General features: G+C 41.9%; 1 protein-coding gene across 2 annotated transcripts in view; it reads right to left on the bottom strand.

Moving 5' to 3' along the window:
• Positions 1–27,634, bottom strand: part of ATXN7 (ataxin 7) — a 126,537-nt gene that overhangs the window by 49,324 nt on the left and 49,579 nt on the right. For both annotated transcript variants that reach the window (XM_029051041.2, XM_029051042.2), the window contains exon 4: positions 11,674–11,778. In XM_029051041.2, the coding sequence (XP_028906874.1) occupies positions 11,674–11,778 (105 nt within the window). The remainder of the gene's footprint in view (positions 1–11,673; positions 11,779–27,634) is intronic.

The raw sequence follows: 27,634 nt of genomic DNA on the forward strand, positions 1-27,634 counted from the left end.
CACAATGACATAACACAAAATTACCCTTGAAACTTTAGCCACCCTAAATTTGCACTTTAAACTATTTTTAAAAGGCACAACAAATTAAGAGGGATTTACTATTTTCACTTTGAACCAAAGTGACTCAAAGCATTCAGTAGAGAAGCATCTGTTGCACCACCGCCCATCTCTGCTCACAACTTTCAAAAATGAAAGTAACTAAACTCTCACAGAGAGACTTAAATGAAGATGATTTGGGGCTAATATATTTTTACTATGTTTTGGTTAATGACACTAAAAACATTAAACTATCTGTGAAGAGAAATTGGCTAAGAAAAGAAAAAACTTGGGGTGAGTGGGAGGGTAGGGGGAAGCAAAGATTTTGATCAGGCAATGAACGTTTAGGTTACTTTGTCAACCAAATCAACGGCAAACAGCAGTAAGATTCCTGTTTGGCTAAGTTGAAGTGCTGCAATTTCTAGATACAACGGAACAACAGCACCATCTGTTGATTACTTCTGCTTTAAGTCACATATTCAATCTGTCACCAAATCCTGTCGGTTCTACCTTTGCAACATGGTTAAAATCCACCCTTTCCACGCCATCCAATCTGCTACCACGTTGATCCAAGCACTTATCCTAACCCAACTCGATTACTGCATCAGCTTCCTTGCTGACCTCCATGCCTCCTGTCTCTCCCCACTCCAGTCTATACTTCACACTCTGCTGCCTGGATCATTTTTCTAAAAAAATTCAGTCTATATCTCCCCACTCCTCAAAAACCTCCAGGGATGCCCATCCACTTCCACATCAAACGGAAAGTCCTCACCATCGACTTTAAAGCACTCAATCACCTTGCCCCCTTCTATCTTACCTCATTGATTTCCTACTGCAACCTGGCACGCCCACTTCTCTCTAATGCCCACCTGCCCATTGCACCTTAATCTCTTCTATCTCGCTGCTGACCCCTCGCTCACACTTGACCCCTCGCTCACATCCTGCCCCTGGCCTGCCCTGCCCCTTCATATCCGACGATCACTCTACCCTACTTCAAAGCCTTTTTAAAATCACATTTTTTTTAAATGCCAGGCACTGTACTAAGCACTAGGGTAGATACAAGCTAATCGTGCTGGACACAGTCCATGTCCCACAAGAGGCTTACGGTCTTAATCCCAGTTTTGCAGATAAGGTAACCGAAGTACAGAGAAGTTAAGTGACTTGCCCAAGGTCACACAGCAGAAAAATGGCAGAGCCCAATTACAAACCAGGTCCTTCCAACTCCCAGGCCCATGTTCTGTCCTCCAAGAGGCCTTCCCCGATAAAGCCCTCATTTCCCCTTCTGCACTGCCCTTGCACTTGGACTTTTCTACAAAAAAAATTCAGGACATATCTGTTATTTATTTGTATTGATGTCCATCTCCTTCCCTCTAGACTGTAAGCTCATTGTTGGCAGGGAATGTGTCTGTGTATTATACTCCCCCAAGTGCTTAGTACAGTGCTCTGCACACAGTAAGTGCTCAGTAAATACGATTGAATGAATTTGTACCCTTTATTCTCCCCACCCATCCCCACAGCACTTCTGTACATATCTGCAATTACTTTAAAGTGTCTGCCCCACTATGCTCCTAGTGGTCAGGGAAAATGTCTACCAACACTTTAACAGCGTACTCTTCCAAGCGCTTAGTACAGTGCTCTGCATACAGTAAGCACTCAATGAATACAATTGATTTATTAGATCCTTACTACTTCTTTCACTAGTTCCATAATTATGAGTAAACAAAACCAACATAACAACGCATGCACATACCTGTCACAAATGCAACAAACTGTTATTGGACTCCTGGTAATAATGATGGGACAGTAATTTAGTATCTGCCAATTTTTCTCTAGGAGTCTGCCTAACAAATTTATTTCATCCTAACCAATAACATATTTATTTCATCCTAACCGATACCAGAGTGCTCATGTATCAACAAATCAAAACAAAATCAAGTTAAAAACTCAGTCAGAGATGAAGTATCATACAAAACTCAGTTTTGAGTAGTTTAACTAGAACCTTACAACTACCAACTAGAAATCAATATGTACTAAAAGTCTGCAACTGGAAAATCAATTTTTAAAAATTTAATATACTTTATTAAAACAAGTCATTTGAGCTGATGATTTGATGTGAGCCTTAAATTTGACATCCATGAAATTAAGACTCCATTCTCCAGGGATGAAGGGGAATACATGGAGGAATGGAGGATATAGGCAGGTATCCCTCCCCTCAAATCAATTTAGCAGTCCTCAATACTGGGGAATAGTAACAAAGAAAACAAATATGACTGTACCACCATAATTAACTTGATTTTCTTTTGAAAGGATTGACAGAGTTCCTGTAATGTAATTTAAAGTTACCCTTCCCCTTGATTTCCTCCCAAAGTTCTGTTTGGAAATGTTAGGGATTAAGAGTCATAACAAAATCAGCTTGAAAAAGGAAATGCCGAGAAGTGACTGTCAAGAAACCAGTTACCACAAAGAAGATAACAGTTAAAATCCGTTAAAATGTTACTCCATTTTTAGACAAATATGTAATGGTTCCTCTTCCTTTGAAAAGGATGCCTATGTTTTAAGATACAGGCACAGTTGAGTGCAAACCTCAGTATTTTGTTGGAGGTAATAGCAAACTCAACTCCCATCTGCTTTTGAACTTTGGCCAAATCACTCAAATGACATTTCAGAACAGTTTATGTGGGCTGCTTGCAGCAGTTAATCCCTCATTTTGAGATTATCCACTTTGATCAACTCACTCTGCAGAAGCCAACTACGCCACTTCAACAGTGTGCAACTCCACAGCTGGCAGGATATAAACAAACTCAGGAAAAAAAACCACCACAAAACATAAAAGTTTAAGAACTTTTAGTTTCATGGAGTGTTAGTACAGCCTTATACCAACCTTCTGGCTTCAGGCAGTTCTGGGCTCTAGGCCAAGGCCTGCCTCCAAAATCCGCACAAGAAAATTTACCCCGAGCTTTCAGCCCTGTGCAAAAGAGGAGGCTCTGTTGGAAAGCGTTCCTGTTAACATCGTCACATAATATGACTGTGCTTTACGGCACCCTTGCTACTGAAGGTTTGCATTACAAATTAGGTCCCTTCACCAGCTCCAAAACACACCCCATGTCGGGGTTTATGTAACATTTGCTACTACTGTGGAGTGCACTTGAATTACAAAGGTCCTGGCAGCTATATGCAAAAATAGGAGGTGGAGCTTAATTCTACTATCTATCTACCTTCCTCCACCCCTCTCCTTTTCCCCTATCTAAATACAAGGAGTCCTGGCTGGTGTAAATTTTTCCAGCGTATTACCAGATTTTGAAACAATATATTAATTACTTATGGTTTTAACTTCTTCAATCTCTTTAAATTGGCACTCAACTTTTTCAAATGTTATTAGCAAACCTGCATGCAGTTCATTTTAGATACCTGTGACACCTACACCATCATGAAAATCATACTGGTTTCAACAATAATTAATTTAATAGCACTAGAATTTTAAATTCTATCTTTTCCTAGGTTTATGGTATTTTCCCCCAAAGATCTAAATTTAAACACACTATTTATATGCCCCTCGTTTATAAGAAAAATGAGCCTACTATCCCTTAGCCATAGTTAGCGGGTGGATAATTGTTTCATTTATTCATTTCATGGTCTCCACCTGGATGTCGGCCTGCCACCTAAAACTCAACATGAGCAAGACTGAGCTCATCTTCCCTCCCAACACGGTCCTCTCCCAGACTTCCCTATCACCGTGGATGGCACGACCATCTTTCCCGTCTCTCAGGCCCGCGATCTCGGTGTCATCCTTGACTCGTCTCTCTTGTTCACCCCACACATCCTATCCGTTACCGAGACCTGCCGGTTTCACCTCTACAATATCGCCAAGATCCGCCCTTTCCTCTCCACCCAAACGGCTACCTTACTGCTACGGGCTCTCGTTATATTCCGGCTAGACTACTGTGTCAGCCTTCTCTCTGACCTCCCTTCCTCCTCTCTCACCCCGCTCGAGTCTATTCTTCACTCCGCTGCCTGGCTCATCTTCCTGCAGAAACGATCTGGGCATGTCACTCCCCTTCTTAAACAACTCCAGTGGTTGCCTATCGACCTCCGCTCCAAACAAAAACTCCTCACTCTGGGCTTCAAGGCTCTCCATCACCTTGCCCCTTCCTACCTCTCCTCCCTTCTCTCTTTCTACCGCCCACCCCGCACGCTCCGCTCCTCTGCCGCCCACCTCCTCACCGTCCCTCGGTCTCGCCTATCCCGCCGTTGACCCCTGGGTCACGTCCTCCCACGGTCCCGGAACGCCCTCCCTCCTCACCTCCGCCAAACTGATTCTCTTTCCCTCTTCAAAACCTTACTTAAAAATCACCTCCTCCAAGAGGCGTTCCCAGACTGAGCTCCTCTTCTCCCTCTACTCCCTCTGCCATCCCCCCTTTACCTCTCCGCAGCTAAACCCTCATTTTCCCCTTTTCCCTCTGCTCCTCCCCCTCTCCCTTCCCATCCCCACAGCACTGTACTCGTCCGCTCAACTGTATATATTTTCATCACCCTATTTATTTTGTTAATGAAATGTACATCGCCTCGATTCTATTTAGTTGCCATTGTTTTTACGAGATGTTCTTCCCCTCGACTCTATTTATTGCCATTGTTCTTGTCCGTTCGTCTCCCCCGATTAGACTGTAAGCCCGTCAAACGGCAGGGACTGTCTCTATCTGTTGCCGACTTGTTCATTCCAAGCGCTTAGTACAGTGCTCTGTACATAGTAAGCGCTCAATAAATACTATTGAATTGAATGAATTTTAACATATGACAATTCAAGATCAATGAAAAGTGGAAAATCCTGGCCAGCATCAATAATTCCCAACTTTTTCTGCAGGGATCCTTCTGGTGGCCTTCTAAATTGTGGGGAGTCTACAAATTTTACAGTCGATTTTCCTTTGGCTGCCTCCAAAATTTACTTCGTCAGTACTTCTAATACTCTCCCTACCACACACTTAGGCAAGCACTACAGCATAATCAAACCAAAAAAAAAAGGCTTTGCAAACAACAAAACATTTTTAAAGTAATTGCTTCCCAATGCAACATTCCAAATATATTCCATTTGTCCAAGGCATCAGGGCATGCATCTGGATTTCTAGGAGAGTTTTGCCTCAAAGGTAGGAAAGAGGAGACAGTGAGAAATAGTTTCTATTAAATCTACTTTTAAATTGCAGATTCATTTTAAACTAAAAGGGGAGGATTCTGCTTCCTCCACCTCTCTCCTCTTCCCCTCTTTCCCAATCAGTGATAAACTAACACAGCTTGGGAAGCACGTCATGGGCTAGCTTGTTATCTGTTAACTAAAAGATATTTCAGAACCCTATTCCCTTGGCAGGTCTTCCCGGCCTACTCTGAAAAAGGAAACTTCTGCAGTCCCTAAATATCGAGGAAGGGCAATCAGTGTTCGGGGGATTATTTAGCCTTTAGTGAAAGATCACAGGAACGTTTTTCCTCTTATACAAAGTAATTCTTAATGAACTTACTCTGTTCTGCTAGTTTTTAGTTCAGAAAAATGACAGTCAGTGGGAAGACCACCTCAGATTTCTTTCTATTGGCCCATCATTTGTTTCCTTGGATTTCTTACTCAATTCAGCCCGCTCTTTTCTGTATTGCCCTTGGGAGCAGCAGGGAACATATAGTTTAGGAGTGTTTCTCCAGAAAGCATTGATGTTTCCCTTTCTGGAAATGTTTCCCTTGTTAATCAGGGACTAATGACTAAGCTAGAAAGATGATTGATGCCAATGGAATGTTTCTTTATGACTGGTCGTGGAGGTAGGAGGGAATGCAGGTATTTATGAAACAAATTAAACATTTATTGCACAGGTTTCCCTTTGCCCTATATTGAAATCTCATATGGAACGAAGGAAACAATGATCGAATGTTTCTTTTTGGCAAAATAATGGGGGTAATGCCATTAATATTTCCTTCTATATTTGTGCATACAATGTATCCTAAATTTTATTGAAAAATCAGCACCAGAAAACTCCAATTTGAATGAAATTTAGCCCAAATATCCTGAATAAAAGCCACCATGTCAAACACTATTTTGATATAAAACTTTCTAATTGCGACTTTGAGCTATGATTTAAAAATACACTTTCAAAATTGACTATTTGGGGAAAACAGAATTGTTTGTTAATAGGGCAATTCTAAGTCTTAGAAGCCAAAATTAGACTGATTAGCTGAGGTGAGATGATGTTTATATGATCCTTTACAAAATTGACCCATTCCAATCTGCTGCACAAAACAGAGTACCAGCACTCAAATATACAGATGAATCAACTCATAAATGGAGCCAAAGGCAAAGGGGTGTGAGGGGAAATAGTGTGTTTTAGGAGTCACTGCAAGAATCAGAGCAGCTGAGGAATTACCATCCAAACCAGTTAGTATTAAATACAGTAAATTTTATACCAACGGAGAAAACTGACCATGGACAATAAAAGGAAAAAATACAGCACATAGAGGAACAACATGTTTCACAACGCTCTGCACAGTATAATGCTTCTACTATTCAATTCAACTTTCAGTTCCCAAAACTTTACATTTCCTAAATAAAACCCACATCAAAAACATGGAAAGTATGTGGTCTACATTTGGGTAAGCACCTAGTCACAGTTGGCACTCCCTAAATATTTCTTCATCTATAGCAGCAGTATCAAGCGCTCCATTTATGGGGACACCCCAAGTCTCCACTAAGAATTTCAGTGCCATAGCAGGTCAGTCAGGTTTTAATTGGCTTTAATTGGCACTTACACATCCTGTAGTATTGCTCACCAGCTGCCAAGAAGCACAAGAAAGGAGGAGAAAATACTTTCTAACTACAAACACCAAAGAAGGTAATCCGTAATTTATTTTAATGTAAGCTCCTTGTGAACAGGGATCATTTGTCTACCAACTGTGTTTCTGTACTTTCCCAAGCGCTTAGTATAAGGCTCTGCACATAGTAAGCACTCAATAAATACCATCTATCGATTGATTGATTCCAAAGGTCCTCCAATGAGGATCAGTCTCACCAAAAAAAATGTTACTCTGTTACTTAAGTACCTATCCTTTTACCACCCAAGGTAAAATTAAAAAAAATTAAAAGTTTAGTTGCATTCACGATCAATTCCTAACACTCAATTATTAGTACGTCAGCGAATGTGCTTGTCCTAGCTTTAGACTAATTCCACATCTTTACACATATTTATATTTCTCTGTTGTTCAGAAGCAGGCAAACAGATCTTTGTAGCCCAACCTGCATAAGCTTTGGACTAATCCTGTCCTGTCCTCAGAATATCTATTACGCAAAAGAATTGGCTGGTGTCTATAGCAAAAACTGTCAAACTCCATGTGTGCTTCGGCAATTCCAATTTCTGCACCAGTGAGTAAAAATATCGATAATAACTGCTCTTGAGATTTTCAATTGATCACATATATTTGTCATTATCCAAGAAGCCATATGTTTTGAATAGAACTGGAATTGAGTCTGGCTCTACAGAAGGAAATATATTCCCCAGAGGCAGATCACAAAATGGAAATTTCCAAAAGGTGCTAGAAAACAACTTGTCATTTGTTTAACATACTTTATGGACCCAAGTCACTCTTTGCGCAGATCATTAAATATTAAATCCAAAAGGTCATTACTCATAACTCCTTGTGTTCTACAAGAATTTTTTTTATTATTCAGATAACTGCTAAATAGATTCCAAAGTTGAATTATAATAACAGGAAAGCATCCACTTAATTGATTTTTAAAATCACTTCAGATGATCGGTAAACACATTACATATGCCATGATTTCTATTAACCACACATTAAGCCAAAGTCAAAGGGCTTCATTTTGTAACAATATAGCACATTTTATTATTACTAAAGGCTTAAAAAAGAAGAAGAAGAAGAAGAAGAGCAGCCACAAAGAAAATCTGGCTTTAGATGCTCTGGTAAATCTCTAATAAAAAAAGGACAAATCTACCAATACGTAGAAAGGGAAAAATCATGTATTTTCCCACCTGTGAACTTCACAGGGAAAAAAAAAAACTACTTTAAAATGACCTCTCTGCCCTTTTGTTTATGAGCAAGTTAGGGGTAGCATTGTTCCCATGGAAGTAATTTTAAATGAAGTCCTACATGCAAAGATGGAGAACTTGGCCCTATTGCTGTTGTTCCAGTCTCATTTCAAGTGGATTTCATTTCTTCTATGCTGTTCCTTGTCTTCTCTCAAATATTAATCAAAAGTATTTATCAAGCGCCTATTGGGTGAACCTCACTGTACTAAACTCTTGAAAGTACAACAGACTTGGTAGACATGATTCCTGCCCTCAAGGAGTTTACAATCTAACAGGAGAGACAGAGACTAAAATAAAATTGCTAATAGGAGGAAGAAATAGGGAATAAAGATATACATAAGTGCTATGGGTGGGAATGAGAATCAAGTGCTTAGCTGGCACAGAAGGGCTTAAGTGACAGCAGGGGGCTACAGAGTGAAGAGATTAGAAATTAATGACATGTAGGCACTAAAGACTAAATATTAATATGGAAATTTATGTTCCTGCTGAGTTGTTTGAGGGGCTCTACCAACCTAGCTCTAGTTGACATTTTCTGAAAACACACAGTCTTGTATATGCATTTGCTATAAAAATGGCAAGTGTCACCATATAGTGTCATACACTCCCTCTTCTGGTCACACAATATATCACAGTTAAAATTCCATGCTTGGGGTTGTTGTACCGCCTTACTGAATACTATCAAAATCATTTCTCTAACATTATCGTAGATCTGAAGGAAAGGAGAACCAAGGTAAGCAATACACGAAATCACAAGCAGTTCTCCAAAAAACATATTTAACATTCTGAAGCAAAGGCAGCAGACCAAGTCCAAAAACTGTGTCAGGTAACCAATAATATGATTCAAATAAGATCAAATGTACAGTGCTCCTGGAATCTTGAAATTTCTAAAGTGAGGTGAAACAGGGAGGCCCCATACATCTGGTTCTGCTTAATTTACTCTATGCAGTCATACTGGAGAACGTCACAAGGTGAAACAGCATGGCACAGTGGATGGAGCACAGGCCCAGGAGTCTGAAGGTCATGGGTTTTAATCCTGACTCTGCCACCTGTCTGCTATTTGACCTTGGGCAAGTAGCTTCACGTCTCTGTGCCTCAGATACCTCATCTGTAAAATGAGGATTGAGACTGTAAGCCCCCATGGGAGACGGACTGTGTCCAACAAGATTTGCTTGTATCTATCCCAGCACTTAGTACAGTGCCTGGCACAGAGTAAACTCTTAAATACCATCAACTTCATCACCACCACAAGGGACCTTGGATGCTGGCATTAATCTATACTTCCTAGGCGCCAGGAACCCTTCTAAATCAACAGGCATCACTGGAAGTCCTCAAGACAAGCCATTTCAGGGTTGCTCTATGCAGTTGTCCCGTAAGAGGCATATACCTAAGAAGACATGTGGCTAGAATGTTCATTACAGTCCTTTCAGGATCATGAGCCCACAAAAGGACTGAGGGTGGCCAGTCACTCTGGCTGACCCAAGAGCAGCTCCCTCTTTGCTGTTATCACAGAACTGCTCACTTCCCTCTGCCCAGTACAACTACAATTTCCTGGTGTAGGCACTAGATCCCTAGAGTTTAGAATTAGTGAGTCGGAGGCTCCAGCCCCAATTTATTAGCTCGTAAAATGTAATGAGCAATTTCTATTTACCTATCCTCTGACAAAAATGGTATCGTATACTAGGGAGGCAGTGTGACCTAGGGGAAAGGGCAGGGACACTACAGAGTCAGGAGACCCAGGTTCTAGTTCCAGCTCCACCACTTCCCTGTTGCATGACCGTGGGCAAATACTTTAACCACTCTGGGTCTCGGTTTCCAAATCTGTAAAATGGGGATAAAAATTTGCTTTCTCCTGCCTTCAGACTGTACAACAGGGACTTCGTCTAAAGCGATTATCTTGTAACTACCCCAGCGATTAACATATTATTATTGTAGTAAGTACTTAACATCATTATTATTATGCTAGCAACTTAAAAAACGACAACTCGACAAGTGTGTAAGAACATCTTGTATTAACCAAAGTGAGGGATGAAACGCTATCAATTTTGTAGACTTCTTATCATTTGCAAGTATGGGAAACCATATCCCACAACCAGTGGTCTTTCCAAAGGAGTATTGAAAAAACGGTCCAAATTAATTATATAATACTTGTAGAGGCGAAAGGTGTGAAAGTTTAATACTCCCATCCATCTTCCTTAAGCATGTCTTAGAGATATAATCTTCATGGCATACTCTATCATTAATAGACTCAATATGTGATTTATGAGATATGCTACTTCCCAAGAGCTTGACCAGGTCTTTAATAGATGGGGTACGGATGCTTAGGTTAAGAGGTGTTCAGTTAATGTGTGATAAAACACAATGGTATTCCAATTAATCAGAAGAGGAGAAAATACACAGAATCAATCTATTAAGATATCATCAATTTCCCACAGACTATTCATTACTTATCTCACCTGGGTAGGAAGCCCCTATATTTGGGATGTGTATGTGTATAAGTACACACACCCCACATATGTGTGTGTACACACACTAATGTACATAAACATTTTATTTTCACTTCCCATTATGTCATCTCAAACTGTACCAAAATGGAAACCAAAAAACCTCGTAACTTTTAAAGAAAAACATATCAAGAACAGTTTGTGGCACAACTACTAAAAATTTTGGATAGAAGAGTAGATAATGAAGGCTGAAGGAACACAATCATTTAATATAGCAGCATAAAGTGTCAATTTAATAGTAAACTTTCCAAAGAACCACCAGGCAGCATGGAAAGTAACAGAGTTGTTAGAACACAGAACTGTGTGAACTGTTCAAATGACAAAATAATCATTACTAGAGTATGCTATTTACTGATATAATTGAATTCCATTTTACATTCTCATCTCTTATTAGAGATTTCAGAAAGAAAAATGTGCACTGAATTTTCTAACACCTTTACATTTATGTGCACGATGGATACAATTTAGGGGATCCTGATTTTTCTGAAGGAAGCTCTGTTTGAATTGCTATCATAGGAAGAAAACCATTCTTCTCCAAATCTAACTGTAACTCTTCTCTGAAGAACAAAATAAGCTTGCTATACAGGGTCCTCACAAAGATTTTGCACCTTGCAGGTTACCAAACCATTTTGATAAGTGAGAAAAAAATCCAAAAATGACAGGTAAAGATCAGTTTTTGTATGTGGGAGGATAATTCTCAATATATCAGTCTAGTTTCATCTAGTTTCACAATTCTTTCAGTGTATTATAGCTTTACAACATTTTTTCATTGGGTTTAGTCCTCTCTATTCACTAACTTATGGGGTGGCGAGGAGGGGAGAGGAAAGAGAGCACATGTTTCTAAAATTATCCCACTCTCCAAAAAACATTCTGTGAAACACTTTTTAAAAATGCAACTCTCAGAAATGTAAAATGAAAACTAAGCAGGCTGTTTCCTAAAAATGATTTTATTCTTATGTTGGATGTAGCCAGGCTTAGAGATCATGAAAAAGGATAATAAAGTTACCAGGCTTAATCCTGATTTGACTTCACCCTTTAATAATTATTAAGAATTGGTAAGCACTTACCATAATGTGATTGAAATGCCTGTGGTTTTATGACCTGATTACAGTGGTTACACATCACCAAATAGAAATCATCATGGGCTGGGCAGAGACCAAATATAGGCATATCTACAACAAAAGAGAAAGGAAATGCAGTTGTTTATACAATTAGTATAATTCAAATTCAGGTGACAATCCTTCACTTGGCCCAAAAGACCTGCTATTTCACCTACATTTCAGGATGAGGGTCGAGATGGAAAACATCTTATAGATCAACTCTTGGGGAGGTTGCTTTGAAAATGGCTACCTTGCAAGTGTAGAAGAACTAAGAACTAAAGCAGCAGCAGTATGGCCAGGTGGATACAGCACAGGCCTGGAGTCACAAGGACCTGGCTGGGTTCTAATCATGGCTCCACTACATGTCTGCTGGGTGACCTTGGGCAAGTCACTTAATGATCTACACCAACGCTTAGTACAGTGCCTGGCCCACAGCACGTAAATATTACCTTGAAAAAAAAATCAAAAACAAAAAAACTGATGTGATGTGTCATAACTATCGATCGTATTTATTTAGTGCTTGCTATTTGCAGGGCAACAAGCTTACAGTGTAATCAGTGAAAAATATGAGATTCACAGTTGTAGATTTAAAATAGAAATCAGTTAAAGAAAATTAGCATTTCAGTGCAAGACCACACACATGATGCTGAATATTTTCAGTGAATGGCTAAGTCCGAACTTGCTTCCTCAAAAGCAAAATTATAAATGGTTACAGTTTGAAATTTTTGAAACCATTTTATAGGCATTCACAAGGCAGTAGCAGTATTACTTACTGCTAAGTAAGAGTCTTACTTAAAAATGCACATAACATTTAAAGGAGAAAGCATATGCACATTTTGATCCAGTGCTTAGAATAGTGCTTGGCACATAGTAAGCACTTAAATACCAACATTACTATTATTATAAACATAACGGACATTGAGTATACCTATAAAAATTATTTTTCCTGAAAATTCACCAAGGATTCTTTGATAGTCTTCCATAAACCATTAAAAGACTTGTGAATGTAAACCTTGTCCAAGAGAAACCAAGAACATTGTTTTCCAAACTGAAATATACATTTATCAAAAATGTTAAAAATATCATGCACAAGTTGTATTTCAAATGTCAATTTAGATGTAAAGATGTACACACAAATACCAATTGGAATTCTCTGAAAAAAGATCCTAGCCCTGCCAACTTCCAGATCAAAGTCTGGCTCTCTGAAGGATCAATAATGGTGGTCCCAGAGACAGAAGCTGGGATCTTCATCATCATCATCAGTATTTTTTGAGTGCTTATTATGTGCAGAGCACTGTACTTTGCACTTAGGACAGTACAATACAACAGAGTTGGTAGACACGTTCCCTGCCCACAATGAGCTCACAGAATAGAGGATCCTCTGAGCATCTGTTTGGCAGATGTCAAGGCAAAGATGGATTTCCTTTTTTGGGGAAAAAACCAAAAATGAAAAAAGCACACAACAAAACCCTTCCATTTACCTGTTTCTACCCTAGGTTTTTGCTTTCCTGGTGAGGCTGCATTCATTTATCAAGCAGCTGCTCTATGGTTAGCTGAAATTGGGAAACTGAAAGCAGGGAAAACAGAGGAAATGTTTTAAGAATTCAGTGAATCAGAGTCCCAAATCTCAGACGATGTGCATCTCCTCTGCAAACTGGGAGTCAATTGCCACATACAAATCAGCATGGCATACCACAATCAAGAAGGGAGCGGCTCTTTTTGAACAGAAACTTCATAAGGATCATGAGACAAGAAGTCAAAAGCAAAACCAGCACCAGGCACTGCAAACAACAAAACAGGTCAGCGCAACAAGATCATCTCTGTCTACACACAATTCAGTCACACCCAAACCCATAGGTTAAATATCCTCATCAGTAGTGTCCAAATACAAAAGTCAGCTATTATGACCTCTCTCATGGCCACTTCAGAAAAGCAGCCCTGGAAATTACTATTTCACTTGACATATACAGTTAGCTTAATATACTTGACTGAGACAAATTAGTTACATCATTAACGTAGTGCAGCCATTTCTCAAATGTCCAAAATGATAACCTCAAAAATTAATTTCAGGTGTGTTAGAGGGAAGAGAAGCCTGAGTTCCCATTTCAGATTCAGAATGGGGGCTACAAACAGCACTTAGATATTCCCCCTTCCTCCTCCTGAAGCCCTGGACTATGTGTGAGAGCAGGCTAAAATTAATAATGATAATAGACAGTGGTATTGCTAAGGGCTTACTATGTGCCAAGCACTAGGTGCTGGGGAAGGTACAAAGTACAAGGTCAGACAGAGTCCCTTTCCCACACAGGGCTCAGAATCTAAGCAGGTATTGAATCCCCATTTTAGAGATGAGGAAACAGAGGCACAATGAAGTGACTTGTCCAAGGTCACACAGGAGGCACGTGACTGGAGCCAAGATTAGAACCCAGGCACTCCGACTCCCAGGTTGGAGCTCTTTCTAGTAGGTCATGCTGCTCCTAGCTAAAAATAACCTATCAACTGGGTTCCCTTTCTAACTTGAAGACGGAGATCAAAGGGGATCTTCACTCCTAAGAGAAATGGACTATAAACTTCCCCCTTTCTCCTGCAGGCCCAGATTCCAGGGAAAGGTGAATTATTTTTAGACTGTGACCACTGGGAATCTCAAGTTGACAGTGGAAAGAGTTGCCAAATCAATCGATGGTATTACTGAGCACTTACTGTATGCAGAGCACTAAACAATAACATAGCTGAAAAATCAACTATATGAAATTAGGATATGTGATTGTCTCTCTCTATTGCTATATTGTACTCTCCAAGCGTTTAGTACAGTGCTCTGCACACAGTAAGCGATCAGTGAATACAACTGAATGAATAAAATGAAAATTTGCTGTACAATAAAGTGTATAAATTCAACTCAAACCTTTCATAAAGCAAATTCAAATATTTTGAATGGCTGTAGGAAAAAAACTACTCATTTGGACTTGATACTAGAAAAGTTACCACACAGAATTCTAATCACTGCTCTTTTCAGGTCAGATCACTATTTCAAAAAGACAATAATAATTGTGGTATTTCTTTAGGGATTACTATGTGCCAAACACTGTGCTGAGCACAGGATAATCAGATTTTATACAGTCCCTGTCCCACACAGGTTTCACAGCCTAAGGGAGATGGAAAAACAGGAGGTATTTTATCCCATTTGATGGATGAGGAAACTGAGGCCCAGAAATAACAATAATAATAATAATAATAATTGTAGTATTTGTTAAGCACTTACTTTGTGTCAGGCACTGTATTAAGTGCTGGGGTGGATACAAGCAAATAGGGTTGGATACAGTCTCTGTCCCACATGGGACTCGCAGTATTAATCCCCATTTTACACATGAGGGAACTGAGGCACAGAGAAGTGAAGTGAATTCCCCTAGGTCACATAGCAGACACGTGGCGGAGAAAGGATTAGAACCCATGACCTTCTGACTCCCAGGCCTGTGCTCTATCCACTACGCCATACTGAATTAAGTGACTTGTCCCAGGTTACCCAAAACAGTGCTTGGCACACAGTAAGTGCTTAACAAATACCACCATTATCATTATTATTAAGTGGCAGAACCGGGATTAGAACCTAGGTCTCCTGACTCCCAATCATGTACGTTTATTTATATTAATGTCGGTCTCCCCCTTTAGATTGTAAGCTCATATGGGCAGGGAATGTGTCTGTTAAACTGTTATACTGAACTCTCCCAAGCGCTTAGTACAGTGCTCTGCACACAGTAAGCACTCAAATACAACTGACTACCCACTGGACCATGGTGGAAAGCCAACTCTGGAAAAGAAAAACAAAAAACAAAAACCCACAAGATGCTAGACTTGTAGTTTTAGTTTTCCTTATTGTGGGAGTTAAATTTATATGTGGCCTAGCCACAGGACCTCTAGGTCAACTGTGCCTTCTTTGTAGGTTAAGCAAACTCATCAAGGGAAGGGACTGTGTTTATACTTCTAAACATCCTCCAGGTGCCTAGCAAAGTACTCTGCACACAACTGGTGTTCAATAAATGGAATTGTTGATAATCTTCAGTTTAATGATCAGGAACATTCTAAGATAAGAACCAAATCATTTAAAACCTTGCCTGAACCTTTCAAAATCCACAAAAACAAACCTGTGGCTCAGATCAGACTATCGGTCATTTAAATCTTTCCATACACAAACATGAGGATAGAACTGGGATTTAACTAGGTTATACTGTACTAAACTGCATCCCTATTAATCTGAAACATAACCCGGGTCAAACATCTCATTATTTGAGCAAATACTGAATTTAGTCATTTTCTGCTCCAGAAAGGACAGAGGCTACTGCTGTATTTTAATGAAAAAAGTGATTTAAAACACATCTGGGTTAATTTGCTTGGTCTGTCATAAATGCAAGAGATTGGAATACCTAACCTTTAAGTCCCTCCCAATCCTATTTTCTACAGAGCAGCAGCATGGCATAATGGATAGAACACAGGCCTGGGAGTCAAAAGGCCATGGGTTCTAATCCCATCTCCACCATTTATCTTCTGTGTGATCTAAGCCAAGTCACTTTATTTTTCTGGCCTCAGTTCCCTCATCTGCAAAATGGGGATTGAGACTGTGAGCCCCATAAGGGACAGGGGCTGTGTTCAACCTGATTTGCTTGTATCCACCCCAGCGCTTAGTACAGTGCCTGGCACATAGTAAGCACTTAAGAAATACCACAATTATTATTATTAGATTAAATAAGAAAATTTCAGGCACCATTATGGAAGTTGCAAAGTCATACTGATAGATCAAGGCCCTCTAGAGGAGGATCACTGGATTAACACATGGCTCCTCAATCTTTTGTACTGCCTGCCCTGCCCCACCCCCACTTTCTGCCAAAGGCCAAAATTCTATTTTTGACAGACAAGATAAAGGACAACTTGATATAGCATTACTTCAAGACTCCATATGCCCATTTAAATGGCCTTTTAAGAACTTCCAGGAAACACAGAAGTGTAACTAAAAAAAAATGAAATAAAATCAGGAAGATGCATCATACCTAGCTAAATATGAAAGAAAATCTTCAGAAATATCCAAAAAAATCAGATAGCAAATGTCAATGAATACACTCCTCTAGTCATCACTGAGTAAAAAAAAAAATTCAAGATTAACAAGGGAATGCCCCATTAATGCCTTCTGTACTTAATACAGCTGCATAAGATTGAGGATATTGAGAAAAGACAACACAAATACTAAACCCAACAAACAGGTAAACCAAGCACAGGCAGATTGAGAGCACATGACGAGTGGAAAATTGTGTGGCAGGTGAACTGCGCCCTGCAGATTTATCTTGACAAACTGAAGAGAAACCAACACAGCAGGAGGTTTCCTGATTTAGGTGAACATTTAAAAACACCCAGAAGCTCTTCAAGGGTCTTACTTCTAAATTCTTGGAACACGGGGGCACCAGGCCAACTTCTGCCTCTTCAAATTCATCCTCGCTTGCCATAATTCTAGCCATACTTCAGCTTGGCAACACGACTTCTCCCTCACCAGCTCCCATTTCCATTACTCCCTCCAGTTGCTCCAAGACCTTGAACCCCCCTTCCTGAAACGCTGCCAGTACCCTCTCCTCCCTGCTCTCTTGCCTTGGACAGCCTCCCCAACTACTTTGTTAAACTGAAACCATTACAGCTTCGTGGTGGGGAAGCTCCAGGTGGCGTCGCTTCTGCCCACCCTCTACTCCTAAGAGGGACGGGTTTGGCTTCTGTAGTGTCAGCAGGAAGGTGGTGGCTCTGGTCCTCATCAGTGATACATGAACACGGCAGTAAAAGTGATGTTTACTAAATTGTGGGTTTTCCCTAGAGATTGTGTTTGCTTTACAGTCCCGTTATTTCCACATGCGACACCCCTCAGAGTACCACAACATCAAAAAAGCATGCCAAAATGCCTTGCATTTCCTTATCTCCCTTTAAAATGCAAATTTTACTAATAATGAACTTTTTTGAGAATGCACATATGTGTATATTATATATACATATATAGGATTACAAGGGGACAATTGTACTTACATGCTCCTGTCACACTTCTTGATAGGATTTTTAGGCATTGAACTATACTGCCTGCTTCCACAGAGGTGGCAAACAGAAGTCAGAATGCTAGATGTACCGTTGCATTTTAAAACTGAGATGAGTAGGCTGAATTCCAGATTTACTGAAACCAAAAGGATGACAACCCCAGCTCCCTCATTATAATCTAGACAAATTTTACATTATGAAACTGTCTACATTTGAACATGAAAAAATGGCTTGGGATCAGCCTGCCACTCCATCTCTGCAAAGAAAGCTGAAGTATTACATTATTCCTAGCAGATAATAATATACTCATAACAAAAAAAATCTCATCTCAGTACCTTTTCTATAAAGCATCCACAGAACCATTGCTTTCAAGGACTTCTACAAGGCCATACCCTCTTCCAAGTATCAGTGTAACCGATGGTTTCTAGGCTATGCACCAGAGGACACCCTTAATATTATCATTTTCAGATCTTTCCTGGGGAGGAAAGAGAGCCTAATAAAGGTGACCTGCTAACGCCTGAGGCCGGCCAGTTAAGAAAGGCCCAAAATGTTCCAACTGTCATTTATTGTATATTCTTGCTACGCGCACCAAGGATACAGATTTTTAAATTTAATTTTTCATATTAAAGCTAATCTTCAGAGCCCTGAGGATGACATTCAGAGATGGCTGAGAAGCAGCATGGCCTAGTGGATACAGCATGCTGGGCCTGGGAGTCAGAAGAACCTGGGTTCTAATCCTAGTTCCACCACTTGTCTGTGTACCTTGGACAACTCACAACTCTGTGCCTCAGTTACCTCAACTGTAAAATAGGGATTAAGACCATGAGCCCTATGTGGACATGGACTGTGTCCAACCTGATTACCTTATATCTACCCCAGCACTTAGAACAGTACCTGGTGCATACTAAGCACTTAAATTCCATTAAGAAGATGCAATAGCGAGCCTCCTTTATTATCTAGGATTTACTAGAGGCATTTTGTCAGGACTTAAATTTTTCTTGGGATGGACCTGTAGTGCTAATGCTATTGTAAAGAACACAGGAAATACTTTTTATGGGCAATTTACTTTAAAAACAAAGAAACTCAGAGCTAATCATATCCTTGTCAATAATTTGAGCAAATCATTTGCAAATAGTGGTCTATAATCTTATAGATTTACAATTTCTTAAGGGTAGCATATATCCACTTTAAATTTACACCATAGAATATTTTATAACAAACCTTAAGTGCCCACTCCACAGGGGGTGATGGGACTCATGGAACCCAGTGGGCATTGCCCTGTTGCGGGCAAGGCCATTCACTCTACCCCATAAATTCTGGGGGCAGGAAGGATAGCATAATGTACTTGCTCCTCCAACCTCTGCCCCCTGGTCTAGCTGGGGTGGGAGTCCTCACGGGTCCCTTGGGGGCTGGGCACTGGCTTCAATATTTGCAAGCCAAGCACGGGCAGAGGTTTCCATGCTGTGAATGGGCATGGAGGTCTTTGAAGTCCAAACAGGGGCTGGGTTTGGATTGGAATCTTTGCAAGCATGTATGCGGGCTCAATTTCCCTTGGTGCAAGCTGGGGGCGGGGAGTCCTCAGCCTTGAGTGTGTGTTGGGCACGGAATGGGTCTCGGCCCATAGGAGCAGGGGCCTACTGGCTTGACTGAAGGCTGGACACGAGTTGGGGGTCAAAACTTTGCTGTCTCAGGGCTCCTATGGCAGGGCAGGGAGCTGTGTGGCCCTGTGGGAGGTGTGATCAGGCAGGATTCGGTTATAAGTTCAAGGCAATATGTATAGACAAGGGACTGGGAACCTATAGTTAATGACGCCTATGCGGCTCTTTTTGGAATCAAATGGAGTTCGAGAGCATAGGTTCTCACCTGTGGACTCAGCGCCACAAAAGTGACATCGCTAGCTTAGCCTCCACAGCAGAAAGGAATGCAGGAAACTGATCAAACAGCAGCTTGGCCACCCAACCCCTTTGAGCCAGAAAGAGGCTGAGGGAGTCAAGATGGCAGCTTCTTACCTCATCAGACGGTAGGGTGAGCTCGAGCTGTTCTCATCCTCCAGTCCCCCTGTGCCCCGACAAAAAGCAACGATGCCACCAAGGCAGGCCAGTCAAGCCAAGCAGGAAATGTTACTGCTCAGGGTCCATGTATGCATGAGCAAAGAATAGCCATCCAGGCCGGGCACCAGGAACACAGATAGCAGCCGCCAATAAGCTAAACTCTGGACAGGGAGTGAGTACAATTATGGGCCGGGCGCCATAATCCAGACCCTCACCCATACCAGGTCTCAAAGTAACTAGGTAAGCATCCCCAACAGAGGAGGCATTAAACTACAGGATATAAATTCTAATCTTCCCACCCAAACCTTGTCCTCCTGATCACTTTCCCATCACTGTTGACGGCACCTCCATCCTTCCTGTCTCACAAATCCGTAACCTTGGCGTTATCCTCGACTCCTCCCTGTCATTCAACCCACATATTCACTCCATTCCTAAATCCTGTCAGTTCTACCTTTATATTATCACTAAAATCTCCCCTTCCTCTCCATCCAAACTGCTACCACATTAATACAAGCACTTATCCTAACCTGCCTTGATTACTCTTTCAGCCTTCTTGCTGACCTCCCTGCCTCCTGTCTCTCTCCATACCAGTCCATACTCCACTCTGCTACCAGGATCATTTTACTTCAAAACTTTTCAGGCCCTGTTTCCCCACTCCTCAAGAAACTCCAGTGGTTGCCCATCCACCCCCTCATCAAACACCATTGGCTTTAAAGCACTCAATCACTTTGTCTCCTCCTAACTCATCTCACTACTCTCCTACTATAACCCAACCCACACACTTTGCTCCTCTAATGTTAACCTTTTCACTGTACCTTGATCTCGTCTTTCTTGCCACCGACCTCTCGCCCACATCCTGCCTCTGGCCTGGAAGATCCTCCCTCCTTATATCAGACAGATAATTGCTCTTCCCCACTTCAAAGCCTTTTGAAGGCACATCTCCTCCAAGAAGCCTTCCCTAACTAAACCCTCCTCTCTTCTTCTCCTACTCCCTTCGTGTAGCCCTGACTTGCTCCCTTCATTCGTCGCTTCCAGCCTCACAGCACACATGCATATATCTGTTATTTATTTATTCATTTATGTAGATTAATGTCTGTCTCCCCCTCTAGACTGTGAGCTCGTTGTGGGCAGGAAATGTGTCTGTTGTTGAATTGTACTCTCCCAAGCGCTTAGTACAGTGCTTTGCACACAGTAAGTGCTCAATAAATACAATTGAATGAATGAATTCAGTTCTTTCTCTCTCTGGCCCCACAAAACCCTAGTTTTACCAAATCCCCCCATCCATTCCTTGAGCAGCTTCTTCTGCTGATGCTCATGCTGACGGAGAGTTTCCCCGATTGGCTCCATGAGCCAGAGAGGACCAGGCAGACCAGAATGCAGTCCACTGTTGGCCTCTTTCCCTCCTGGCCTTCCAGATGGCATTTGGGCAGGGTGGGGGAGGGGAAGGAGGAGGGAAGGATTTGGGGAACAGGGGCAAGAACTGGCTGAAAAGCTGTCCATGTGGAGTTTCTCTTCCCTTTGGCTGAGATGAAGTCCGTGGCCTTTTGGGGTTGGAACCATCCCGCTACGCAACAAGCAGAAGCCACCGGATGGGCAGCCTGTTTCTGGAACCCTCCCTACCCGCGTGTCTTATTTTTTTGTTTCCTTCTCCCTTCTCTTCCCCTCTCCTCACTTTTCCCATCTCCGGTGGCAGCAACAACTGTTGCTCTGAAGCAGCTGCATGGTTCAATGACATCGTCACATTACCCGTTGTACAGCATGACAGTGACATAACCTGTCAGGCCGTAAATTGTATGCCTCCTTGTGCACCAATTGCTCAAATGTTTCATTCATCTTGTTTGGCTCGTCTGCAAAAAAAAGGCTGCCGACTCCCAATGTGGATTTTCTGTTGGGATTTCCTCCCTTAGCCTTCAGCACATGGCTGTGAGATTATTAATTTATGAGAGATAATTTAATGACTCCTTCAACCTCCAAGAAACAGAATATCAGCAATGAGAAGAAAGCTCCCAAAAGAGCTGTACCTGTTGCATATCCTCCAAGAGGTCTTCCCCAACTGATCCCTCATTTCCCCTAATTCCTCTCCTGCCTGCATTGCCTATGTATGTGGATCTGTACACTCTAAATTTAAGCCCTTGATATCCGCCCCCCCCCCCCCCCCCACAGCTCCACAACACTTATGTACATATCCAGAATTTATTTGAATGACCTTTTCACCTGCTAGATCCTAAGCTCCTCATGGGCAGGGAACGTGGTCAGCTCAGCCTCCCACTTTCTGGGGCAACGATCCCTCTAGTCCAAGTACCTAAGGTGTCAAATCATTTGCAACATTCTAACTGTTGTGAAGGCAGGCTTGACACCTCCTTATTGAGCCGTTCAGGATTTTGCACTGCAATGGCTAGCGGCTGGGAAAGCAACCTGGCCACAGTCCTCGATCCCCTCCCACTACCTCTCCCCAGTGTTTCATTTAATCCGCTCATTAATTCAGACTTTGGAATTCAAGATAATTCATAATGAAATGAGATGCAGCGTGGCCTACAGGAAAGAGTATGGGCCTTGGAGCCCAGAGGACCTGGGTTCTAATCCCACTCTGCCACTCGTAAACTGCGTGACCTTGGGCAAGTCACAACTTCTCTGTGTGCCTCCGTTTCCTCACTTGTAAAGTGTGAGCCCCATGTGGGACACGGGCTGTGTCCAACTTATCTTGCAGCTTTGCCAGTATTCAGTACAGTGCCTAACACATAGTAAGCACTCAAATATCATTTTAAAAAAAAAGAGTTTTTACTGTTTGCAACTACATAGTACAGTGCTCCAGCACCTAATTATTATTATTCTGGCATTTGTTAAGCATGTACTATGTGCCAAACACTGTGCTAATAACAGGATAATCAGATTTGATACAGTCTCTGCCCCACACAGGGTTCACAGTCTAACGGAGGTGGGAGAACAGGTATTTTATCCCCATCTCACAGATGAGGGAACTGAAGCCCAGAGAAGTTGAGTGACTCCCCCAGGTCACATAGCAGGCAAGTGGGGGAACTGGGACAACTGGGATCAGAATCCAAGCCTCCTGACTCCCAGGCCTGTGCTCTTTCCACTAGGCCAAACTGCTCAGTGTCTGCACACACAGACTAATGATATCAATGATTCTGTAAGGTGTAAAAATCCAAGGAGCAAAAAAGAGGCAGTCATGGAGGAAAAAATAAGAGGGGAACATACAAGAAAGTGCTGACAAAGTACTTGGCTTTGGGCACTAAGCTTTATGTATTCATTCATTCAATAGTATTTATTGAGCGCTTACTATGTGCAGAGCACTGTACTAAGCGCTTGGAATGAACAAGTCGGTAACAGATAGAGACAGTCCCTGCCATTTGACGGGCTTACAGTCTAATCGGGGGAGACAGACAGACAAGAACAATGGCAATAAATAGAGTCAAGGGGAAGAACATCTCGTAAAAACAATGGCAACTAAATAGAATCAAGGCAATGTACAATTCATTAACAAAATAAATACGGTAATGGAAATATATACAGTTGAGTGGACGAGTACAGTGCTGAGGGGATGGGAAGGGAGAGGGGGAGGAGCAGAGAGAAAGGGGGAAAAGAGGGTTTAGCTGCGGAGAGGTGAAGGGGGGGTGGTAGAGGGAGTAGAGGGAGAAGGGGAGCTCAGTCTGGGAAGGCCTCTTGGAGGAGGTGAGTTTTAAGTAGGGTTTTGAAGAGGGGAAGAGAATCAGTTTGGCGGAGGTGAGGAGGGAGGGCGTTCCAGGACCGCGGGAGGACGTGACCCAGGGGTCGACGGCGGGATAGGCGAGACCGAGGGACGGTGAAGAGGTGGGCGGCAGAGGAGCGGAGCGTGCGGGGTGGGCGGTAGAAAGAGAGAAGGGAGGAGAGGTAGGAAGGGGCAAGGTGGTGGAGAGCCTTGAAACCTAGAGTGAGTTTTTGTCTGGAGCGGAGGTTGATAGGCAACCACTGGAGTTGTTTAAGAAGGGGAGTGACATGCCCAGATCGTTTCTGCAGGAAGATGAGCCGGGCAGCGGAGTGAAGAATAGACTGGAGCGGGGAGAGAGACGAGGAAGGGAGATCAGAGAGAAGGCTGACACAGTAGTCTAGCCGGGATATTACGAGAGCCCGTAGCAGTAAGGTAGCTGTTTGGGTGGAGAGGAAAGGGCGGATCTTGGCGATATTGTAAAGGTGAAACTGGCAGGTCTTGGTAATGGATAGGATGTGTGGGGTAAACGAGAGAGACGAGTCAAGGATGACACCGAGATTGCGGGCCTGAGAGACGGGAAGGATGGTCGTGCCATCCACGGTGATAGGGAAGTCTGGGAGAGGACCAGGTTTGGGAGGGAAGATGAGGAGCTCAGTCTTGCTCATGTTGAGTTTTAGGTGGCGGGCTGACATCCAGGTGGAGACATCCTGGAGGCAGGAGGAGATGCGAGCCTGAAGGGAGGGGGAGAGGACAGGGGTGGAGATGTAGATCTGCGTGTCATCTGCATAGAGATGGTAGTCAAAGCCGTGAGAGCGAATGAGTTCACCAAGGGAGTGAGCCAGTAAACAGAGAACCTGGAATTTCCTATGAAACCATGTTTTACCTATACATTACATATCTGCAATGAGAAAAAATGGGCAAATTGGCATTCTGAAGGCTATTTCTGTGCCATAGTATCACAATTTTTCTTTCCCATTATGAATGACTAATAAGTAAAAGCAACAAAGAAACCACTGAAATTCAAAGTATGTATTTTGCTTTAATTCCTTCTGACATTTTCCATAATTTGCTTATTACACTCCTACTACCCTCCCCTATCATACACATGTCAATTAGCAATTTAAAGCAGTAGGCTACTGATATTACCGTATCCATTAAAGGCAAGACCAAGCAGCGTGGCTCAGTGGAAAGAGCCCGGGCTTGGGAGTCAGAGGTCATGGGTTCGAATCCTGGCTCTGCCACTTCTCAGCTGTGTGGCTGTGGGCAAGTCACTTAACTTCTTTGGGCCTAAGTTCCCTCATCTGTAAAATGGGGATTAACTGTGAGCCTTACGTGGGACAACCCGATTACCCTGTATCTACCCCAGCACTTAGAACAGTGCTCTGCACATAGTAAGCGCTTAACAAATACCAACATTATTAAGACCAAGTAGAAGACATGAAATTACAGATCTATTTTTAAAAGAGTGATTGTTTCCAGCTATGCTGTGTAACTCCCAGTACTAGGCAATTCTAGGAATAATGCATTTAACATTTCCATTCATAAAATGGAAATGAGAAGCAGTATGGCCTAGGGGATAGAGCACAGGACTGGGAGTAAGAAGGACCTGGGTTCTAATCTGGATTCTGCCACTTGCCTGTTGTGTTACCTTGGGCAAGTCACTTCACTTTTCTGCATCTCAGCTACTTCCTCTGTAAAATGGGCATTAAGACTGTAAGCCCCACGTTATTTTGTATCTACCTCAGCACTTAGAAAAGTGCCTGGCACATGGTAAGTGCTTAACAAATACCATAAAAAAAAAAACCCTCCCCACCCCTTAGAAAATTCCGCTCCTTATGAATTACTCCAACATGGTCCCAGATTTTCTTATGTTATTCCAAAAAAGGAATTTAAAGAGAAATGCTTAAATACAAATATTTTCGGCCTTGTGTTCTGCTTCACCCTAAATGAAAAGAACCTGCATATTAGCACCTTATGGCAAAAATGATCAAATTCAACTTATGTTTTTCAGCAACGTTTTGGTCTTTTAATCAAATGCACTGCAGCCTTTCAAATACTTTTCAAATATCATTACATTAAGAGAAATTAAATTAGCCTCACCTACTTTTACCAATACTACCTTTTCCTAGCCACCCCCACAAAAATGATGAGCATTTCCACATTAGGTGGCATGAATTCTTCTGCCACTACCATGTTCCAGGTGGCTGACTTCACTGTCCATCGTGACTTCCAGGGATCAGAACGCATGGTCATCACAGAAATTACCTCAGAAGATTACTCAAATTGCAAATTCCCACAAAAATAAAAAGAGCCAAAGAATAGTAAACAACTCATTAATCCCACTGTCTTATAATAATAATACTGATAATAATATTAGCAGTAGTCTTTGTTAATCACTATGTGCCAAGGACTGTACCAAACGCTGGCATAGATACAATGATCCTCATTAGGTCCGCTCTGATTCCTTCTTGACTATGAGCACAAAGTGTACATCAATAAAAGGTGGCTGATGTCACATAGCCACCTTGATGTGAATACTCAATTAATCAATCATTGGTATTAACTGAGCACAGTACACTGTCCTAAGCACTTGGCTATTGGGTGAATTGAGACTGTTTTTTTTAAAAAACCCTATGAATGTTAAACTACCTTGAGGAAAAAGAGATCAGGATTTTCTTGAAATGGCTACTCCAAATAGCCATACGGTTATCCTTCCCCATTATCAAAAGAACTACTGAACACCTCATATATGACTTAATAACCAGCCCATGCTAGTATACCTGATACAAAGTGGCTAACAGGGTCCATTAAAAGAAATATGTTTTCAGTGGATCACCTACATATAACAACCTACCATTCTTTCTGCTACTAAACCTCAGTTACTTCCCATTTTCCCATATCTCAGAACCCCAACTGTCAGTCAATCAATAGTATTTATTGAGCACTTACTGTGGGCCAAGCACTGTACTAGACACTTGGGAGAGAACAGTACACCAGAGTTGGTAGACACCTTCCATGCCCTCAAGGAGCTCAAAGTCCAGAAGGGGAGACACATGTTGAAATGAATTACTGAAAGGGGAATAGAAGAGTATAGGGATATGTAGTTAAGTGCTGTCGGGGTGGGGTGAATATCAAATTCTTAAGGGCTACAAATCCAAGTGCATAAGCAATATAGAAGGGAGGGTGAATGGGAGAAATGAGGGCATAATCAGGGAAGGTCTCTTGGAAGAGATGTTATTTTAATAAGGCTTTGAAGGTGGGGAGAGTGGTGGTCTGTCAGATACGAGGGGGGAAAGAGTTGCAGGACAGAGGGAGGATGTGGACAAGGGGTCAGTGGCGGAATAGATGAGGTCTCTACAGTGAGTACAGTGAGTAGGTTGGTGATACAGGAGACGAGTGTGTGGATTGGGTTGTAGTGAGAGTTCAGCAGGGTAAGGTAGAATGGGACAAGGTGACAGTGTTTTAAAGTCAGTGGAGGCAAGGGTCAGAGGAGGGAAAGGGATGGAGCACAGACCTTGGAGTCAGAGGACCTGGCCTCTAATACTGGCTCCAGTTTTGCTTGCTGTGTGATTTTGGGCACTTAACTTTTCTCTGTGCCTCAGTTTCCTCATCTTTAAAATGGGGATGTACTAAAGTGTACTAAGCACATAGTAAGTGCTTAACAAATACCATTAGGAAAACCGAAAAAGACAAAGAGCCTAGCAAAGAGAAGGGAGAAAAGGTGAAGAAAGAAGCACTTAGTACACACTGCTCTGCACACAATAAGCACTCAATAAATAAAACTGACTGACTGAAAGAAGCAAGGAGAGAGATGGGAAGAGATTTTTTCAATGATATATGTTAAGCGCTTACTATGTGCCAGGCACTGTAGAGATAGATGCAAGGTTGGACACATTTCATGTCTCATGTTGGGCCCACAGTCTTAATCCCCATTTTACAGACGAGGTAACAAACACAGAGAAGTTAAGTGACTTTCCCGAAGTCACACAGCAGGCAAGTGGCAGAGCCGGGATTAAAACCCAGGTCCTCTGACTACCAGGCTCAGGTTCTTTCTACTAGGTCATGCTGCTTCCTATATATAAGGATATATCCCTTATATCCATATAAAATGGGAGAT

This window comes from Ornithorhynchus anatinus, chromosome X1, assembly GCF_004115215.2.
Source record: "Ornithorhynchus anatinus isolate Pmale09 chromosome X1, mOrnAna1.pri.v4, whole genome shotgun sequence".
Classification (NCBI taxonomy): domain Eukaryota; kingdom Metazoa; phylum Chordata; class Mammalia; order Monotremata; family Ornithorhynchidae; genus Ornithorhynchus; species Ornithorhynchus anatinus.